The sequence below is a fragment of the Colobus angolensis genome, unplaced genomic scaffold (genome assembly GCF_000951035.1).
Source record: "Colobus angolensis palliatus isolate OR3802 unplaced genomic scaffold, Cang.pa_1.0 Scaffold44, whole genome shotgun sequence".
In the NCBI taxonomy this organism is placed as follows: domain Eukaryota; kingdom Metazoa; phylum Chordata; class Mammalia; order Primates; family Cercopithecidae; genus Colobus; species Colobus angolensis.
Window position 1 is genome coordinate 2,492,048 of NW_012117821.1, and position 19,446 is coordinate 2,511,493.

The 19,446-nt window shown below is 58.7% G+C and overlaps 1 protein-coding gene across 1 annotated transcript in view; it reads left to right on the forward strand.

Annotated features, from left to right (window-relative positions):
* The first annotated feature begins 7,916 nt into the window (after window positions 1-7,916).
* UBAC1 (UBA domain containing 1) overlaps window positions 7,917-19,446 on the forward strand; it is a 56,144-nt gene continuing 44,614 nt past the window's right edge. Inside the window, exon 1 of the mRNA XM_011957415.1 lies at window positions 7,917-7,994. Within this exon, the coding sequence (XP_011812805.1) occupies window positions 7,917-7,994 (78 nt within the window). The remainder of the gene's footprint in view (window positions 7,995-19,446) is intronic.

Here is a 19,446-nt window from a genome sequence, read left to right on the forward strand (position 1 = left end):
GGAGGCTGAGGCAGGAGAATGGCATAAACCCGGGAGGCGGAGCTTGCAGTGAGCTGAGATCCGGCCACTGCACTCCAGCCTGGGTGACAGAGAGAGACTCTGTCTCAAAAAAAAAGGCTAGAAAAAAAGCCACCTCACTGCTAGTGAGTGCTGGAGCTGAGATGAGAATCTGAATCAGGCCAGTGCAGCTGTGCCCTCCACCAGCCACTGTCCTGTGTGGGGACCTGGTGCTGGGGGGCTCACTTGGGCTGGGTGCCCTCACCAGGGCTGGCTGTGAGTGGGGTCTGGCATGCCCAGGGCTTGCACATGGGCAGGTGGGTGGTGGGCTCCTTGCACATTTGTGCCCCCAGCAGCCTGGGCACAGGGATGAGACGTGGCTCTGCCCCCACTCCATTCGCCTCCATGGTGAAGAGGCTCGAGGGGCACCTCTGGCCCCTCCCAGGACTCTGACTTCATCCTGCAGAGGATGGCATGGTGAGGGGTTGGCCTGGAGTGGGAGTCCAGCCCATGGGACATTATTGATCACAGGGAAGAGCCGGGGTGACAGGGGCTGGCCCAAGGCCGAGGGCTCCCTGGTGGAGGAGGGGCTGTCCCTGGGTACTCTGGCCCCGGGCAGGGCCCGCCCTCCCTTCCAAGCCAGGGGTGGACTTGGCCAGGAGGGGCCACAGAAGGTGGGGGGTGGTGGCCAGCCAGCAGGCAGGGAGGAGGGGGCTGCAGAGTCCACAGACCCCCGCCCTTTCAAGCTACCAAGGATGTGGGCTGACCCCTCCTAGCCCCTCGCAGCCCCATGCCTGCTTACAGAGAAGGCAAAGGAGCTGTCCCAGGCTGTACCAATGCTTGGGGAAGCAATTTTGGCTCAGAGTATTTCTCTAAGCACCCAGGGCTGGCAGCTCAGAGTCCAAGGTCCAGGGTGGGTGGTCCCTGCAGAGACAGCCATAGGTACGAGTGAGTTCACAGGAAAGGAACGCCGGGGGTCACCTAGCCGCCCTGGCTCACGTCAGATCAGGGAGGAGGCAGAGGGCAGCGGTCAGGGCGGCAGGGGAAGTCTTCGTGCTGGAGATGGCCAGGAGCAGGCTCTGCATGGTGTCCAGGACACAGGAGGGAAGGGCAGGCAGGTGGTGGCATGACCTGAATCCAGGTGGGAGGCTCAGAGTCCAGGCCTGCCAGAGCCCCAGCAGTAGGGGCGGAGGGCCAGGCAGCCACGGAGCTCCTGCAGCCTCGAATACCGGGTCAGGAGCAGACACCTCTCCTGCCTGGCTCTGCAGTGCCTGGGGTGCTGCTGCCCAGGGAGAGCCGGCCGGGCCAGACAGACCCGAAGCAGCAGTAGTGGTGTGCGCCACTCCCGGGACCGCGCTTTTCCGCAGCCGCACTGAGTTATGTGCTGGCTGCTTTTGTATTTAGAGAGTGGAGCAGATGGTGGGCGCAGTAACACTTTAAATTAAGGATTCCAAATACACATTAAATTTAGATTTAATAAGACAGTTATTGTATGGAAATTCAGGCCCACCGATTATTTTTGAATATTGAAGTCTGATCACCGACAGCTCCGATTGCTGGGATGTGCACTGAAGGCGTGGCGGGGAAGTGGCAGTTCGTCTACCAAAGCCCCCAAGGCTCACACCCTCAAGCTCCAGAGCCTGCCCCTCCGTTTCGTCCTCAGGGCCCAGGAGGCCAGCGAGGGGCAGAACATCACAGCAGCTCCTGCGGGGTGAGCCCCTTACGCCTCCGAGCTGTCCTCAGAGCCCTGGCAGGTGCCCTGGAATCCACCGGAAGTCGCCCGTTTTGTCCATTTTGCAGGAAAGGAAACCGAGGCTCAGAGGGGTGAAACCATGTGACGCAGGCCACTCTTAGAGGACCGGGCTGCAAGAGGGGACCTGGTGCTGTGAGGGGCATACCCTTCTGCAGGGCAGAGGCTGGGCCTGGGAGGGGAGCCTGCTGCCGCTGGACATCTCAGGCCGCAAGGACAACCTTGAGGCCTGAATCCCCAGCCTGTCCTGGCTGGTCGGGGCTTCTTCTGTCTCTCCCAGGAGAAAAGCCTCGCTGAGCGAGGGCGGTGGGGAAAGGGGGCGGGGGCACTTCCCGGCCACAGCCCCTCCCCCAGCAGCAGCCTCGGGAAGGGGGATTCCGGGAGCTGACCGGCCCCCACTCCCCGCAGGTCAGCCCATCTCAGCCCCCACCGCCCCAGCTTCCCCTCAAACCAGGGGCTGGAAGCTGCTAAGTGCTCAGATGATTTCTTATGGCCATGATAAATCTGGTCTTTTTGTCCCTCCAGAAAAAGAAGGGGGGCAGTCAAGTCTCCAGACCGGACGAAGCCTGAGCCCTCGCGACCGCCGGCAGAGCCACGCCTGCCCGGCCCCAGTTCCTGTAACCGGCAGCTGCGCTGTTTGTAATCACTCCTTGGCAGACATTTATCATCCACTCCGGGGAGCAGAGAGGCCTCAGTGTGGGCCGGTGGCCTCGCCAAGGGCTGGGCTGCCCCATGAGCTGCATGGCCTCTCTGTGCCTAGCCCAAGGCCCTGCGGGTGCCCAGCAAGGCAGGAACAGCCCTAGCCTGGGCAGGAGGCTGGGGTGCTGGAAGTGTCTGGGGCCTGCAGAGCGTCTGGCCAGGGACCACCTGCTACCTGGGAGCCAGGTCAACCAAGGCAAAGCCCTGCCTTCCTCCAGGAAGGGGGCCCTGGCGTGGGACCGGGGGCTAAGCGCTTTCCTCTGCCCCTCTTTGTCACCTCCAAGAAAGGACCTTGGGATGAAAGAGCCAGGAGATCCCAGAGGGAGGTGGCTGCCCTCAGTGAGAACGTCAGGACTCCCATGGCAGGGGTGAGCCATGGCGGGGGGTCTCCCGTGTGGCCAGTTGAGCTCCAAGAGACCCTCACCCTCTGGCCAGAGGGAACACATAAAAATACTTAACACCCAGTGAAATTCTCATTTCATACCAGCAACAAATCAATTTCTAGTATATGACCCATCCAATTTGGGGGCATATTTCTATTTTTAAAATGCATCGTTCATTTAAAATCAAAACTTAGGTGGGTGTTCTGTGCTTTTCTGGTGAGCTTCCCTTACCCCATGGGGTCTCCCCTTGCTCACGACCCCCAGCTCTGTTCCCCGCCAGACCCCCGTTCCATCCTGTCTGGTCCTCTGCCGGGTCTCTGCCATATGGCCTTGGCCACCCCGAACCCTCTGCTGAGAACACCTTCCCTTTTGTCATGGCCTCCCCAGCAGGGATACTCTTCAGACTTCAGACAAGTGGTGCCTCTTGTTCACGTGACAACACAGTCAAAACTCCAGCCATGTTCACAGCCCTCGTCCTCGTTTTCCAAGAACTCAGGTTTGTATTTTATTTTTCCGGACTGGTCTTAGTCTGTTGCCCAGGCTGGAGTGCAGGGTCTTGACCTCCCCAGCTCACTGCCACCTCCATCTCCGGGACCCCAGCAATTCTCCCACTTCAGCCTCCTAAGTAGCTGGGACCACAAGTGTGCACTGCCACACCTGGCCAATTTTTTTTTTTTTTTAAATTTTTGGTAGAGACGGGAGGGTCTCACTATGTTGCCTGAGCTGGTCTTGAACTCCTGAGCTCAAGCGATCCGCCCACCTCAGCCTCCCAAAGTGCTGGGATTACAAGCGTGAGCCACCATGGCCTGAGCTCATGTGTTTAGATCAGTGTCCCCCACTTACTTTGCACACAGCAGCTCAGGGCTGTATCTACCCTGCTGTCCCCCTGGGTTGGGCCTCAAGCTGCCTGCCCCTGCTCCCCTGCCCATCACAACCCAAGGACTGGATGCCACTGGCTCTCAGAGCCTCCATTTCCTGGTTCCTAACGGGGCAGGGACCTGCATGGCCAGACCCCGCCAGACTCACGGGCGCATGCCACCAGGGAGGCTGGGCCCAAGCCCCGGGAGGTGGCAGTGGCCCTGCCTCCACCCTAGGTGGATCCCAGGGCTGAGGTCTGTGCCCTGCCACGGGGAGACTGTGGAAGCTGCTGGGGCCTCCGCCTCCAGCTAGAGGCACAGGGCAGAGAGGGCCCTACATGTGGGGCACCCTGAAACTGGCAGGACGAGGGAGGAGGGCAGGGATCTGTATAAGGCATCTCTGGGTTCTTGGGGAGATCAAACAGAACGGGGCTGTCATGTGACCGTCTGACCTCAAGACAGGAGAGGAGAGGAGCAATGGGGAGAAAGGGGAGGGAAAGGGCGGGAGGGGAGGGGTTACACAGGGGTGTGGAGAGGAGAGGGGAAGGGCGGGAAGGGAGGGGTTATGGAGGGGTGTGGAGAGGAGAGGGAAAGGGCGGGGAGGGGAGGGGTTACGGAGGGGTGTGGAGAGGAGAGGGAAATGGCTGGAGGGGAGGGGTTACTGAGGGGTGTGGAGAGGGGAGGGCATGGGGAGCACAGGTCGGGGAGCTGCTGCCCCTGCAGAGGCCAGAGGCCGCAAGGCTGGCTCTCCACTCCCTGTGCGACCCTCCAATGTGCCCGGTGACGCCGTCTGCTCCACGAAACAGCTCCATGCATGCTTTGTGCATGTGCTTCCTGAATTAAAAAACAGAAACAGTGACAAATGGCAACGCCACCACAGCAAGCTTGCCCCGTATTTGCCTGCAGATGCTCCCACAGCTCCTGGGGAAGGAATTTACCCCAAATGGACAGGGGGGTTCTGCCCACCTCAGCCGTGCAGCCCACCTGGGATAATAGACAAAGGGGTTTCCCATCAGAGGGGTCCGAGGCTCCCTCCCCACAGAGCCCTCCCCCAAATTCTCCCCTGGTGCCTAACACGACTGCCCCAGAGACCAGAATCCAGGAGTCTGCAGGGTGTGGGGGTGCTGGCTCGGATCCAGGCCCCAGGCCAGGCCCACAGCAGGTGGGCAGGCCCAGTGGGAGGCCCCAGAAGGGCCCGACAGCCCCAGCAGCCCCTCTGCCGCCTCTTGCTCCTCCGAGACCCGCCTGCAGGCACTGCTCACTTCTGCGTAGTCTAACCAGGGAGATTTCAGCCGGGAAGCTGTCGGCGGCAGTCTGCAAACATCCCCTTGCCGCCGCCGCCTGCCAAGTGCCGCCAGCACCGACAGCTTGCCGCGCAGTCGGTCGCACAAGCTGCCTGGCCTGGCACCGGGCTTCTCGCCGACCTCCCACAGGAGCCAGCCGGGAGTCTGTCCCGGGATGTGCTCAGCGTTGCAGCCTCCCACAGGGTTCCAGGCCCTGTTGTGACCCCATTCTGTCCAGGGCTATGTCCCCATGCCACCCCCCACAGCCACCTCCGCAGCTCCTGAGTCCCCATAGACCCGGAGGAAATCCAGAACCCCTGTGGCTAGAGATGAAAGGACTTTGGGAGATGGCAAATTTGGGTAGAGTTGAGGAGCCCTAGAAAGGAACACAAGTGTCATCGAGCCTTGGGGACAGGCCCCCCCATCACCTTTCAAGGTCAACCCTGCACTGGCGCGCAAGGCTTCTGCCTTGAGCCTCTGTACAGGAGCTGATGCCGCGTGTCTGGTCTGTGACTCTCCAGGGACCTGGGATCTGATCTGCCTTTGGGATCCCCTCCGGGGGTCCCTGCGGCTCCTCTGAGGTGCCCTCCTTGCCCAGCAGACACTGACCACCAACTCTGGCTAGGAGACTGGTCATAGGCCTGGGCCCCAGCCAGGCGCAGAGTAAAGCCCCTGCCCCGACTGCTTTGGGAAAGGTTAGGCCATCCCCGCGTGGGCCTCCTCTGCCAGAATTGGTCCCCAGTGGATGTGGGGAGCTGGCACAGTCACACCCTCATCAGCCCTGGAGTACACTGGCAGAGCAGCCTCTGGGGCGCCAGAGTCCTGGCCCCGCCCACACACCCGACAGCCCATGGGAGGTAGCCCGCAGCCCAGACCACGCCAGGCTCTGCAGAGCCGTCTCCCTGGGCCTTCTGCTGTGGGGAGGGGGAGATTAGGGCCACCCAGGAGTCCCCCAGCCTCATGGCCCTGTGCCCCCCAAGTCCAGTGCCCAGCCGAGTCTCTGAGCCCCGGCCAGCCCTGTGGCTCCCAGGCCCCCGTGACCCCCCGGGATAGCACTCCAGGCTCAGTCTTCAGGACTGGGTTGCACAATTTAAAATTAATAATCGTGCTGTCTCGTGGCCTCATAATTAAGTGTCTGTTGTTCATCCCCATTACTGTCAGAGAGTGATTTGTTGTTCTCTGAGCACTGAAAACCAACCTGCTCAAGGGAGGGGCCTGCGAGCAGCCGGGCGAGAGCTGCCTGGGGAACATGGTGCGCCCACCTCCCCCAGGAGCCCAGAGGAAGGAGCCCAGCTCCCACACCTCAGGCTGGGGACCCTCGGCCTCTGCTTTCTTTCTTTCTTTTTTTTTTTTTTTTTTTGAGACAGAGTCTCGCTCTATTGCCCAGGCTGGAGTGCAGTGGTGCGATCTCAGCTCACTGCAAGCACCGCCTCACGGGTTCATGCCATTCTCCTGCCTCAGCCTCCCGAGTAGCTGGGACTACAGGCTCCCGCCACCGCACCTGGCTAATTTTTTGTATTTTTTAGTAGAGATGGGGTTTCACCATGTTAGCCAGGATGGTCTCGATCTCCTGACCTCGTGATCTGCCCGCCTCAGCCTCCCAAAGTGCTGGGATTACGGGTGTGAGCCACCACGCCCGGCCAAGCCTCCGCTTTCTAAGCAAACACTCTGGGGGCTTGGAGGTGGCTCTGGGACTCTCCCACTGCCTTGGGGGCTGCCAGACAGAGTGTGAGGAGGGGCAGCTGCTTGGCCTGACCCTGGGGCTCGTTTTCCAGCAAGCCTGGCCCAGCTGCCTCAGGCTGAGACTGTGAGCAGATGCGGAAGGCTCCCGGGTGCCATGTTCACTCTTGTACCCCAATGCGCCTGCACGCACAGACACACACACATGCACACACACGTACACACACGCACACACACATGTACACACGGGAACATAAGACTAAAGGCGTCTCCAGGCATTTCCTCTTATGAGTCCCACTTGTGGCTCAGCTTCTCTATCAGGAGGGTATAATGATCCCGTGCCTTCCCCCACCTCTTACCCATGAGGTTCTGCTGAACGGTGGTAGAGCCAGCAGCCTCCATCAAGCCTGGGTTGGTGACCCAGGAGCTCTGGGGAGTCACTGGCTGCCTGGGAGCCGGTGCTGAGGACCCGGCACGGCACCCCTGCACTGCTCCAGGCCTGTCAGAGCCAAAGACCTATGTGTGCACCAACCCCCCACTGTGTGCCCCCCAGGCTGGCCCTAGGTGCTTCCTCCCAGGAACCCCTCGAGGCAGGTGCCATGGACACCCTCATTTTCCGCAGAAGGAAGCAAAGGTTCAGGGTGGGGTGTTTTGCTCAAGCTCACACTAGGCAGGGCCAGCATTCCTGCCCAGCCCATCTCACCCTGAAGCCAGTGCTCCTTCCCCTCCCTGGGCCTCAACCTCCCCACCTGGGAGTGGGGCAGACCAGGCTCCTCTAGGCCCCTCCAGTCTCACCTGCTGCTGGCACTGGCTGTGGCAGGGGACAAAGCTCAGGGGGCCCCAGGGCAGATGGGGAGGCTACAGGCGCCCGGCCACAGCCCTTGGCACCCCTCACCCCCTAGCACTGCCCCTGCAGGCTCTGCTCTTGGCTCCGTTCTCAAACACCCCTTGGCACGAGTGAATGGCTCTTGGTCCACTTTAGAAGAAGTGTCCTGCAGGCCACATGGACACTGAAGCCCCGAAGGCATTTCAGACCTGATGCCTGCGCAGGGAGACAGGGACAGGCCCTTCAGGTCGCGTCCAGCTCCACACCGGGCCCAGGAACACAGGATGAGGAGGACAGCCCAGGCTGGAGGTGCAGGGTGGGGGACAGGCTGCTGCTGTTGGCCTCCACAGGCTTTCAGAGCCATTCTCTGGACCTGGGAGAGAGGGAGGCCACTGCCCAGGTCAGCACGTGGAGGTTTGAGCATGAGTTGGCTCTGGAGTCATGGCAGAGGCCTGCACAGGTGCCAGCATCTACGACGGGCAGGAGGAAGGGGTCTGCCCTGGCGAAAGAGAGATGGGGGTAAGTGCAGCCCTCACTGCATCCTTTCTGTCTGCCTCCGCTGCCTTGTGTTCACCCGGGTCCCAACCAACAGGTGAGCAGAGCACTTCACAGGGCTCAAGAAGCTTGAAGCTTGGAGACTGACCCACTCGTGTTCAGCAGCTGGGGGGAGGGGACAGCGTCAGCAAGGCTACACGCCCAGGGCACAGTGGCGGGTACGGGAGCCCTGGCCAGAAGGGCCAGACCAGGAGCCAGTGGTGGGTGGCAGCTTGTGGCCTTCCTTCTGGTAGAAGAAGGAAAAAGACAGGGAGAGGAGGCTGACACCACCTCCAGGATGCTCTCCCAGTCTGACTCCCAGGCTCTCCCAGAGAAGGCAGGGCACTGGGAGGTGAGTGTTAGGAGACTTTCCAACAAAAAATAGCCTGGTAGGCTTTAGCATTTATTTATTTATCACTATTATTATTATTATTATTATTGAGACAGAGTCTTGCTCTGTCACCCAGGCTGGAGTGCAGTGGCACAATCTTGGCTCACTACAACCTCCGCCTCCCGGGTTCAAGCTATTCTCCTGCCTCAGTTTCCCAAGTAGCTGAGATTACAGGCACATACCACCAGGTTCGACTAATTTTTGTATTTTTAGTAGAAGGGGGATTTCGCCATGTTGGTCAGGCTGGTCTCGAACTCCTGACCTCATGTGATCTGCCCGCCTCGGCCTCCCAAAGTGCTGGGATTACAGGCATGAGCCCCCACGCCCAGCTGACTTTAGCATTTAAACGCATAAAGTTTCAGGAAATGTACTAATCCGTCACCCTGCCTCTCTCCAACCCATCGATGCCGGATAAGAGCAGATAAGACCAGTCACCCTGCCTCTCTCCAACCCGTGGATGCCAGATAAGAACAGATAAGACCCTAAGACCGTGTGAGGGTGACAGCCACGGGCTGAACTGTGTCATCCCAGAAAGGTACGTCCAAGTCCCAACCCCCAGAACCTCCGCAGGGACCTTATTTGGGAATGGAGTCATGCAGAGGCGATTGGTTTAGATGAGGCCATCCTGGAGTGGGGGGCCCCTCATCCAATGTGCCCCCCACAAACCGTCCTTACAGGAAGGGGAGCTAGAGACGCAGGCCCTCGGGGCAGGGACTGGAGACCTGCAGCCACAGGCCCTGGGACCAGGACCACAGGCCCTGAAGGGGCTCCCATCGGGCCCCCTCAGAAGGAGCCTGGCTGTTTCTGATTGTGGGCGTCCGGCCTCTAGAAAGCAGCTGTTGAATTAAGCCCTCCAGGCTGTGGGCTTTCTTGCTGCAGCCACAGGACGGGGACACGGGCATGACGGGACAGCTGCCCGCTGCCCTCAAGCTAGCCCAGCAACTGGGCTGGCCCCTCACACAGCTGCCCACGATGCCCTCCACGCGATGCCCCAAGTCGACTTGCTCTGCTTCCTCGTCCCCGCCAGCCCCTCTCTGTTTCTCGGCCACCGCCAGGCAACGGGGGGCGCTCAAGCCTGGAGACGGCACCTCTAGGTGAGGAGGATGCACAGGATGGGGTCCGTTGTGCCACCCCATCTCCCGGCACTCCCCTCCCGCCACGGAGCTCAGCGGAGCCCCCTCCTCCACTTCCTGCCTCTAAGCAGCTTCCCGGCCCCTCCTGCCCTTTAGGGTCGGGTTGGGGTTAGGGGTGCATCACTGAGGACCTGACTTAGCTCCTTCCCCTCCCCCATCCTCCTCCGGGGACCAGAGGGCTGGTTGCAGCTGAGCGGATATGCAGGGGGAGGGGCCCCGGGCAGTGGCCCCCACATCTCACACGGGCCCCCTCCAATGAGACTCGGATGGACCTCGAAGTCTCGTACCTATAACTTTAAATTAAAAAAGCCATGTGCTGCTTATGGGCGCTCCCGGCACTCGGAGCGGCAGCGCCATAAAGATCATATCAGAGTACAAGCCATTATGCGGGAGTTTACTATATATACATTCCTAAATGGTTCAGCGAACAGCAGCCTACTTACGGGCAGGGAAGGAGAACTGCTTCATTTGGAGTAACAAATGATCCTTGATTTGATTTTAAATGCAATGACAGCCGAATTTATTTCTTATTTAATCACTTTCCTGTGCAGTTGAGAACAGGGTGATGTTAAACTCCACAGTGCAGAGCAGGCTCTGGAATCAGCTGAAAGAGGCACGCGAATAGATTATGTTTAGAGGGCGGCGAGGGACTGGCGCACAAAGCACATAACCAGAATGGGTATTTTTGTCATTTATACAGTAGCTTATATCATTATTTCTTCCTGCTTCCAATTTTTCAGTAATAAAAATATAGGCAATGTGATTCTCTTTGCATTACAGATAAACCCTCTTGATTCTTTATTAAATATTTTTATTAATCTGAAGCACTACAAAGCCTCTGAGCAGATAAATCAGGCTGGGCGCAGTCATTTTCCCTCTGCTCGTGCTCCATAAAGCGGCTTCGTTTATGAGTGAGCAATACCAGAAAAGAAGGTTTCCATATTCATTACCGAGCTCCCGTATGTCTCCGCTTCACGGCCATGTGGACTCGGCAGAAGTGGTGCCAACGGGATATTTGCTCTTCAAAATCCAACTGGTTTGGCTAATCGCTAGATGAGCCCCTGTTTTGTGTTCTATTTAATTAGGAATTACTACGCGGGCGCCACTCTCGGGCGCCAGCTGGGAAACGCAGCCCCCTTGGCCACTGGGCAGGGAGGGGTCTCCTGGAGGGGTCCCCTTGAGAGCAGAAGAGGGGAGGGCTGGGCAGGACCCAGCATGTGCCTGGGGCCTCAGAGGCCACGGAGCAGCAAGAGGCCACCAGGTGTGACATGGGACCAGCCTACAGCCGGGACGGAGGCAGGAACAGGGTGGCAGAACACACCTGCTGTCCTCACCGAGATGGGGGACAGGTGGGTGAGGGGGCAGGCTGGGGCCATCAGTGGGGTTCCACTTCTTGCTGGAACGTTCTCTTTCCTGCCCCTGCTGTAGACCCACCTCAGCGGGTGGTGGCGGCCAGCTGTGCCCCCCAAATGTCTTTCCCTTCCCTTCCCTGGCTGCTCCAGCTCTGAGATGACAGCACAATAGTGTGGACCCCCAGGACCCCCATCTCCTCCCGGCTGACAGCCATCCATGCTGGTGGCCCTGAGGCATCCATGCTGGTGGCTGATCAATTGTCAATAGGAGGAAAATGATGCATAAACTTGGTCTGAGACTGAATGAGGACCTGGAGAAGATGCCCTGTTATTGGTGGGCCCTGTTACCTCCACTCTCCTGGCCTACCACTTCCTGGCCAGTCCAGGCCATGCTCCCATCACTGGCTCTTACCACCCGCCTGTCCTCCCAATGACAAGGCCCCACTGTCCCTTCACTTCAGGGGCTCTCTCCTCCTGCTCCCTGAATCCTTGCAGAGGTGGAACAGCTGAACCCATGGTCAGGCACCCGCTGGAGACTTGGGTCAGATCCTGACTCTGGCATCCTAGATCTGGTGACCCGGGACAAGCTCTGCCCCTCATCCAACACCATTTTCTGCTCCAAAGAGTGGGGTCTCCGTGTCCATCTTGCTGGCCTCTGGGAGGGGGCGTCATCCCTCCTGGCTGGGGGCTATGTGGCCATGACCTTGGCCCTAGAAGGATACCCTGGGTCCATCTCGGCCAGGTGATGCTGGAGGCAAGACGTGGGGAGGCTTCGTGGCAGGGCTGCACCGTGGAAGGCCTGTGGTCCTTGGAGGAGCTTCATGAGCCAAGGCTGGGAAGGAGCAGGCTGGGGGGAGTTCTCAAGGCAGAGTCGTGCCTGTAGCTCCTCAGGACCTGCACTGAGAGGAGCGCTGCCAGGACACTTCCCAGTGTGCCTGGGCAGGGCCACGTGTCCTGTGACAACCTGCAGGCAGGGTGGGGGAGGGTCATGTCCTGGTTTTCCAGCCTGGGGTCAGTGGTGGCCAGGCCTGGCCCCTGTGGGGTCCTTGTCCCCTCGCCCAGGGCAGCAGGGCTCCCCCATTACGTCCCTTACCTCTGTCGCTGTCCCACAGGCTGGCAGGGGGCACCCGCGGGCTCTGGGCTGCAGACAGTGTGTGTCTGGGAGTGGGCAGGGCCTGAGACTCCGCTGCCACTGCTGAAAGTGCCTGAGCGGAGGAGGGTAGGGGCCAGGCTGTCTGGCCAGGCACCAAGAGAACACTGTGTTCCCGCCGCCTCCTCGTCAGGGACCAGATCTGAATGCAGCTCGTGTGTCCAGGCCCAGCCGTGGTGCCCAGGCCGCTGATGCCAGGCTGGCCACGGGGGGTGGGGAGAGGCCAAAGGAGGAGTGCGAGTGAGGCACTAGGCTCAGGGACCACCCCCAACCTGAGCCCCAAAACTGTGCTGGGGGGCCCTGCACAGCAAAGTCAGCTGACTGAGGGGGTGCCTCTCAGACCCTGCTCCTCCCGAAAGTTCTGGTCTTGCTGGAGGGATGGGGGTAGGGGTAGAGGTGGGAGGAGGGAGCCGATTAATTTCTAGGAACCACCCAGCGCAACCAGTCACCAGCCTTCTCTGTGCCTCAGTTTACCCATCTCTTAGTAGCAGGAGTGGTGACCACCTAAAGCTTGTGCTGCCAGCCAGAGGCAGGGTCCCAGTGGCCGGCACAGCCAGGTGGGTGGGTGCTGCAGCCACTGTGGAAGTGAGGCCACCCACAGCTCTAGGGACCCCCCCAGACCCTCCCCGAGTCTGCAGCCCACTCCTCGTCCCAGCCTGACTCGGTTGCCCCATATGCTGTCTAAGGAGGGGTGCGGGACGCAGATGCGTGTCCTGCCACCACATGGGAACTGCCTTCCTGGCAGACATGGGAACTGCATGACCGGGACAGTCCTCACCCACAAATGTGGATGGAAACGCCCACCTTGCCCGGGCATGGGGACTCACCCCTATAATCCCAGCACTTCGGGAGCCTGGGCAGGCGGATCACTTGAGGCCAGGAGCTGGAGGCCAGCCTGGCCAACAGCAAAACCCCACCTCTACTAAAAATACAAAAAATATGAGCCGGGTGTGGTGGCGGGTGCCTGTAATCCCAGCTACTCTGGAGGCTGAGGCAGGGGAATCGCTTGAACCCGGGAGCTAGAGGTTGCAGTGAGCCGAGATCTCGCCACTGCACTCCACCCTGGGCAACAGAGCGAGACTCCATCTCAAAAAAAGACAAAGGAAAAGTCCACACTCCTGGGCCAGGCCAGCACGGCGTCAGCACGGGGGCCGGCCGTGAACTCAGCACAGGGGCTGGCTGTGGAAATGGAGATGGGAATGACCCCCATCCCTAGCTGTGCTTCGAGGCGGGAGGAGGCAGTGAGGGCCGTGGTCCTGCATTGTCTGCTGCGAGGCTCCAGCTGCGCTGGTTCAGCCATGGGTGTTTCCTGGGTGCCGGGCCTCCCTGGGTGTCCCTGGAGGAAGGGCAGGTATGTCTACCCCTGCTTGGGGTGGTCTGCAGGCCCAGGACTGCCCTCCACATGGCCCCAGGTTGGGACAGGCCACCACCACCTGCAGCTGAGTCCCTGCTGGTCCCCAGGGTCTAGGTTTTCCCAGACGCCCTAGCAGGAGGCCCATGCCGCAGATGGGGACCGGACTTGAAGTGCTGTGTGCCTGGATCCTGAAGCCAGATTGAAACCCAGTGTCCTTGTGGTTCATATTCCACGCTCCTGTTTCCAACAATTAAAGGGTGTCCTTGTGCCAGGCCAGCCTTCTGGTGGGAGAGAGGAGGGGACGGGGTCCAGGGGAAGGGGGCAGGGGAGGCTCTGGCAGGGTCTGGCTGAGGAAGGAAGGCTGCCCCCTTTCCTCCTCCCTGCAGCTGCATCCCCCAGGGCAGTGGGGTGAGGGCCCTGGGAGGGGCCCATGCTCTCTGCGTGGCTGCTGCCCCAGCCCGGTCCTGTTTCCCGGGTTTGGCTGGCAGCCTCCCTGGCCAGGCTGCTGTTGCTGGTTCCCGGCAGCTCTGCTCTGCCCCTGCGTCTGGGGACTCATTTTCCTCCCTGACTGTCATGCCTTCAGAGGGCTCTGGGGTGGTTCTGGTGTCTGGGCTTCCTGGCCTCCCTCTGGTAGAGTTCAGTGACGTGTGGCAGGGCCTCCAGCTGCCACGCCCTGCCCCATGTGCCTCGCTATCAGAGCTACTGGACACCCCCCACCCAGAGACACCCAGGGCCTCTGCCCTCAGGCTCAGAGGTGTCTATCCTGACAACTGCAAGCCAGTGCCAGGCTGGAGCTGGAAGCCTGCAGAGGGCTAGTCCTGGTTGACAGACAGGAGATGGAGTCCAGGTGGAGACAGCAGTTTTCCCCGGAGCCCAGCGCGTTGGGATGGGGAACTGACTCCTGGCCCAGGGTTCCGCCTCCGCTGGCTCCTGTCCCCGTCCCTGCAGAGGGGCTGATGCCTGGAGAAGCACAGAGAGTGAGGTAGACACCAGAGAGGCCCAACACCTGGACTTACCCCCAGGCCCTCACCTGGGGTCGCTGGGGTCTCGGAGGAGAGGCCCTGGGGAGGTAAACTGGGGCCCTGCGGGGGATGGGGGTGTCCAGGGCTGCTGAGCGGGGTGGATGGGGCTGTCCCAGGGCTGCTGAGTGAGGGATGGAGGGTGTCCTAGGGTGCTGAGTGGGTTCTGGTGGGTGTCCCAGGGCTGCTAGTTGGGGTGGTCTAGGGAGTGTCCCGGGGCTGCTGGGGGGACGGAAGGTGTCCCAGGGTTGCTGAGGGGGTTCTGGGGGGTGTCCCAGGGCTCCTGAGGGTGGGGGTCTAGGGGAGTGTCCCAGGGCTGCTCGGGGGGCTTCTGGGGAGTGTCTCAGGGCTGCTGGGGGGGGTTCTCGGGGGTATCTCAGGGCTGCTGGTGGGGATGGGGGTGTCCCAGGGCTGCTGGTGGGGGGTTCTGGGGGGTGTCCCAGGGCTGCTGGGGGGGATGGGGGGTGTCCCAGGGCTGCTCTCAGGTAGTCAAATGCTTTCCAAGAAGGGCCAGCAGCCCACACAGGTGAGGATCCTCTGGAAAGGCCGTGCATTCCATGAAAGGGTGAATTTTGCGTTCTTCAAGTCCAGCCTGCACTGCACGTGCCCGGCTTTTCTAAGAGGCTCCGGATAGTTCTGGTTTTTATGATTTTACAACTTGTGTTATGGAATATTGAGAGGCTCTGAGGAACCATGGGGGCTGGATGCCAACCCCCTGCAGAGTGAGAGGGGCCCTGGCTGGGTGGTTTCCCCATCGCCGTGTCCCACCTTTGCCCACCACCCCCACCCTGCACCAGGGAGAAGGTGCAAGATCTCTCTAAGACCCCTCCTCCTCCCAAGGCCCAGGTTCTCCCAGCTCTCAGTGACATTGCACTGAGCTAACGACAGCTGTGTGCAGAGAAATGCTCCACCCAAGGAGGACCTCACCCTCTCGGCCCAGCTGGCTGCACAGGGGAGCGGGGGTGGGTAAGAAGCCCTTGTGCCCACATCTGCCACCATCTGATGCCCTCTGCCTCTCGAGTGGTGACTTCCCGGAAACTAGCAGCCCCTGGGGTGGTCCATAAAAGGGCTTCAGGGGTGTTTGTACACCACCGCACCCTGACACCAAACGTGTGGATTTCCCACACCAACCAATTCTCCAGGTCTCTGTAGACACAAACCGGGTGTTCCACAACTCAGTTCAATGCCGACACCAACTGCCCAGAGTTAGCACAGACCCCGAAGGCAGGCTCAGTCCCACAGGACTGCCCCTACCTCAGCTGCCAGTCTCCCGCTGGGGCCACCGCTGCTTCTGACCGACCAACTGTAAATCGAGAGTTCCCACCACCTCTTCCTCATTTGCTAGAATGACTCACACAACTCAGGGAACAGTTTACTTACTGCTACCAGTTTATTAGAAAGGATCAGTTCTAGAACAGCCAGACGGAGGAGATGTCCAGGGTGAGGTGCGGGGTGGCCAGGGCCTCTGGGTCCTCTCTGGGCACACACTTCTAGCACCTTGATGTGCTCGTCAGTCCGGAAGCTCCCTGGACCCCATCATTTAGGGGCCTTGATGGAGGTTCTATTAAATAGGCTTGACTGATCATACCATCAACCATCACAGACGAACTCAACCTCAAGCCCCTTCCCCCTCCCCAGGGTCAGGGGATGGAGTTGAAGATTCCAACTCTCTAACCAGTGGTTGGTCCTTCAGGGCACCACCCCCACCCTGAAGCTGTCTAGGGGCTCCCAGCCACCAGCCATCTCGTCAGCATCCCAAAGGCAAGCTTGTCACTCAGGGATTCCAAGGATTTTAGGAGCCTGTGCCAGGAATCCTGGACAAAGTCGGAATAGACATTTCTTATTATCACACTATTTAAGAGTTTGTGAGGACATTCAGTCTTAAAAAGGTAGGAAATTGGCAGGGCACGGTGGCTCACGCCTGCAATCCCTGCACTTTGGGAGGCTGAAGCGGGCGGATCACGAGGTCAGGAGATCGAGACCATCCTGGGTAATACAGTGAAACCCCGTCTCTACTAAAAATATAAAAGTTAGCTGGGCGTGGTGGCGGACGCCTTTAGTCCCAGCTGCTCAGGAGACTGAGGCAGGAGAATGGCGTGAACCCGGGAGGCAGAGCTTGCAGTGAGCTGACATGGTGCCACTGCACTCCAACCTGGGCGACAGAGCAAGACTCCGTTTCAAAAAAAAAAAAGTAAATTCTGGCACACAGCCCAGCCTACACAATGCTCCAAGGTCCATGGATGAACCCGGAAGACGTTATGCTAACAGAAAGGAGCCTGTCAAAAGGACAAATATTGTATTTGAGATCCCTAGGGTCATCAAGTCCCTAGTGACAGAAAGTAGAATGCTGGGTGCCAGGGGCCGGGAAGTGGGAACAGGAAGTTAGTGTTTAATGGGGACACAGTTTTCATTTTGCAAGATGGGAAGTTCTGAGATGGATGGTGGGATGCTTGCACAGCAGTGTGATGTGCACAGAGTAATGTGCACACAGCTTTCACATTAATGTGCTTAATGCCGCTGAAGTGTGTGCCTGAGAACGGTGAAGATGGGCTGAGCGCGGAGGCTCACGCCTGTAATCCCAGCGCTTTGGGAAGCCGAGGCGGGCAGATCACTTGAGGTCAGGAGTTCAAGACCAGCCTGGCCAACATGGCGAAACCCTGTCTCTACTAAAAAATGCAAAAATTAGCTGGGCGTGGTGGTGTGCACCTGTAATCCCAGCTACTCTGGAGGCTGAGGCAGGAGAATCACTTGAACCCAGGAGGCGGAGGTTGTGGTGAGCTGAGAGCACACCACTGCACTCCAGCGTGAGCAACAGAATGAGACTGCACCTCAAAAAAAAAAAAAGAAAGAAAGAAAAAACATGGTAAATTTCATGTTATGTGCTCTTTACCACAACTAAAAATTTTAGAAATATGTATTTAAAAATCTCTTAGAGGGAAAAACAGATGGGGATATGTCAACAGGGCCCGGGAACCAAACTAAAAGAGCTCCCGGTGGCCAATGCTGGGACAACTTGAGTGACAAAATAGCATAATCCCAGGTCATAACCCACAGTGTAACATCAGGACACATGCGTCCATTCTGCTGTAAATTAAAGATTAAATAAACAAGTAGTGGGAGATAATGGACGTATCTCTCAAGTAGAATTCCAAATAATGTATGGAGATACCCCCCAAGAAGGTGGACCTGAGTCCCCACCCCTTAAGTGTGGCCTGTGCTTAGTGGCATCTTCCAGAGAAGACAGTAAAAGGGGAGAAGTGGCGGTCACTGATGACAAAGCAAATACCAGCAAACTCTCCTTGGCCAGGTGACCGAGGTCAACACTGGCAGTGAAGGCCATGCTGGCAGCTTCCCCCCGTGCAGTGTGGTAAGAGGGTGTGTCACCTGCATGCTCTTCCCGCCAAACCCATCGCCCGGTGCAACTGTGAGGAACACCAAAGACAGAACCCAGTTGAGGGATAAAAACCTGAGCAGCAATTCTCAAAACTGTCAAGGTCGGCCGGGCGCAGTGGCTCACACCTGTAATCCCAGCACTTTGGGAGGCTGAAGTGGGCGGATCACCTAAGGTCAGGAGTTTGAGACCAGCCTGACCAACATGGTGAAACCCCATTTCTACTAAAAATACAAACATTAGGCCAGGCTCACGCCTGTAATCCTAGCACTTTGGGAGGTCGAGGAGGGCAGATCACCTGAGGTCAGGAGATCGAGACCAGCATGGCCAACATGATGAACACCTTGTCTCTACTAAAAATACAAAAAATCAGTCAGGCATGGTGGTGTGCGCCTGTAGTCCCAGTTACTTGGGAGGCCGAGGCAGGAGAATTGCTTGAACCTGGGAGGCGGAGGCTGCAGTGAGCCGAGATGGCGCCATTGCACTCCAGCCTGGCGACAGAGCGAGACTCCATCTCAAAACACAAACAAACAAACAAACACAAACAAACCTGTCAAGGTCATGGCATGTGCAAGTCATGTGCTTCAAAAGCTGGGATGTCTGGACCAGAGCTTGGGAGGGTCCCTCCAGCCCCAGACCCCAGGCCACTTTGCAGGCTGGCTGTTGTAGCAGGTCCCTGGCCTTGGCCCTCCCTTGTGGCACAGAGCTGTCACAAATGCCTCCATCCCCATGTCAGAGCCCCTACTGCATGCAGGTGCCTGCTGGATGCATGGGTAACACCTGTCCCACAGGAGAGGAGCCTCATTTAGGAGGAGGTGGGCCCTTGGGGAGACGGGGCCAGCAGGGGGACTGCAGGGACTGGCACTGGGGGATGGTGTTTTACAGCGAGAGTGGGTAGAATAACCACACTTTAACCCATCATCATGTGGACAGTTTTGTTATGAAAAACACCAGAAAGCCATTAATGTAAATCATGAAATATTCAGCAAGGAAGTCACTTAAATGTCTCGTGTTCCCAGAAACGGTGCCGAATGCTTCCTGCGTCGGGGGCGCCCAAACATCAGCTATTTTGTGCATCTTCAGAGGCCATTATCGCAGAACTGGAAGCATTAGATCATCACCACAGACGGTGGGCCTCCTGTGGCTTAGCTGACAAGCCGGCGAGGAAAAGAGGAGCCTCTGCAGGCAGTAGCCACCACCCCCCACTAGGTATGCCAGGTGGGACAGTCACCTGTGTGCACAGCCCTCCATGTTAAAGTCCTTCCTTCAGTACAAAGTCCTGCCTGCCACGATGACGATGAAAACAGCTTCCCTGTGTTTCCTTCTGCGCTCTGCTCCGTGCCCCACATGCATTTCCTCCTTCCCTCTGAGGATGGTCTCAGGTCACGTGTGGCTGAGCGGTGAGGCAACGCTTCGGGTCCAGCTCTGTTTGGCTCAAAAACTGTGCTCTCCACCACCATCCTGCCTGCCTCTAGCAACTCCCACTGCAAAAATACAAAGTGAAGCAATGCAAAACGCAGTCAGAAAAGAAGGTGATGATGCACCAGTTAAGACGGTGCGCGACCCAAACCAGAAAGCAAGAACAGCAACAACAAAATTAAAGATAGAATTACAGGCCGGGCACGGTGGCTCACGCCTGTAATCCCA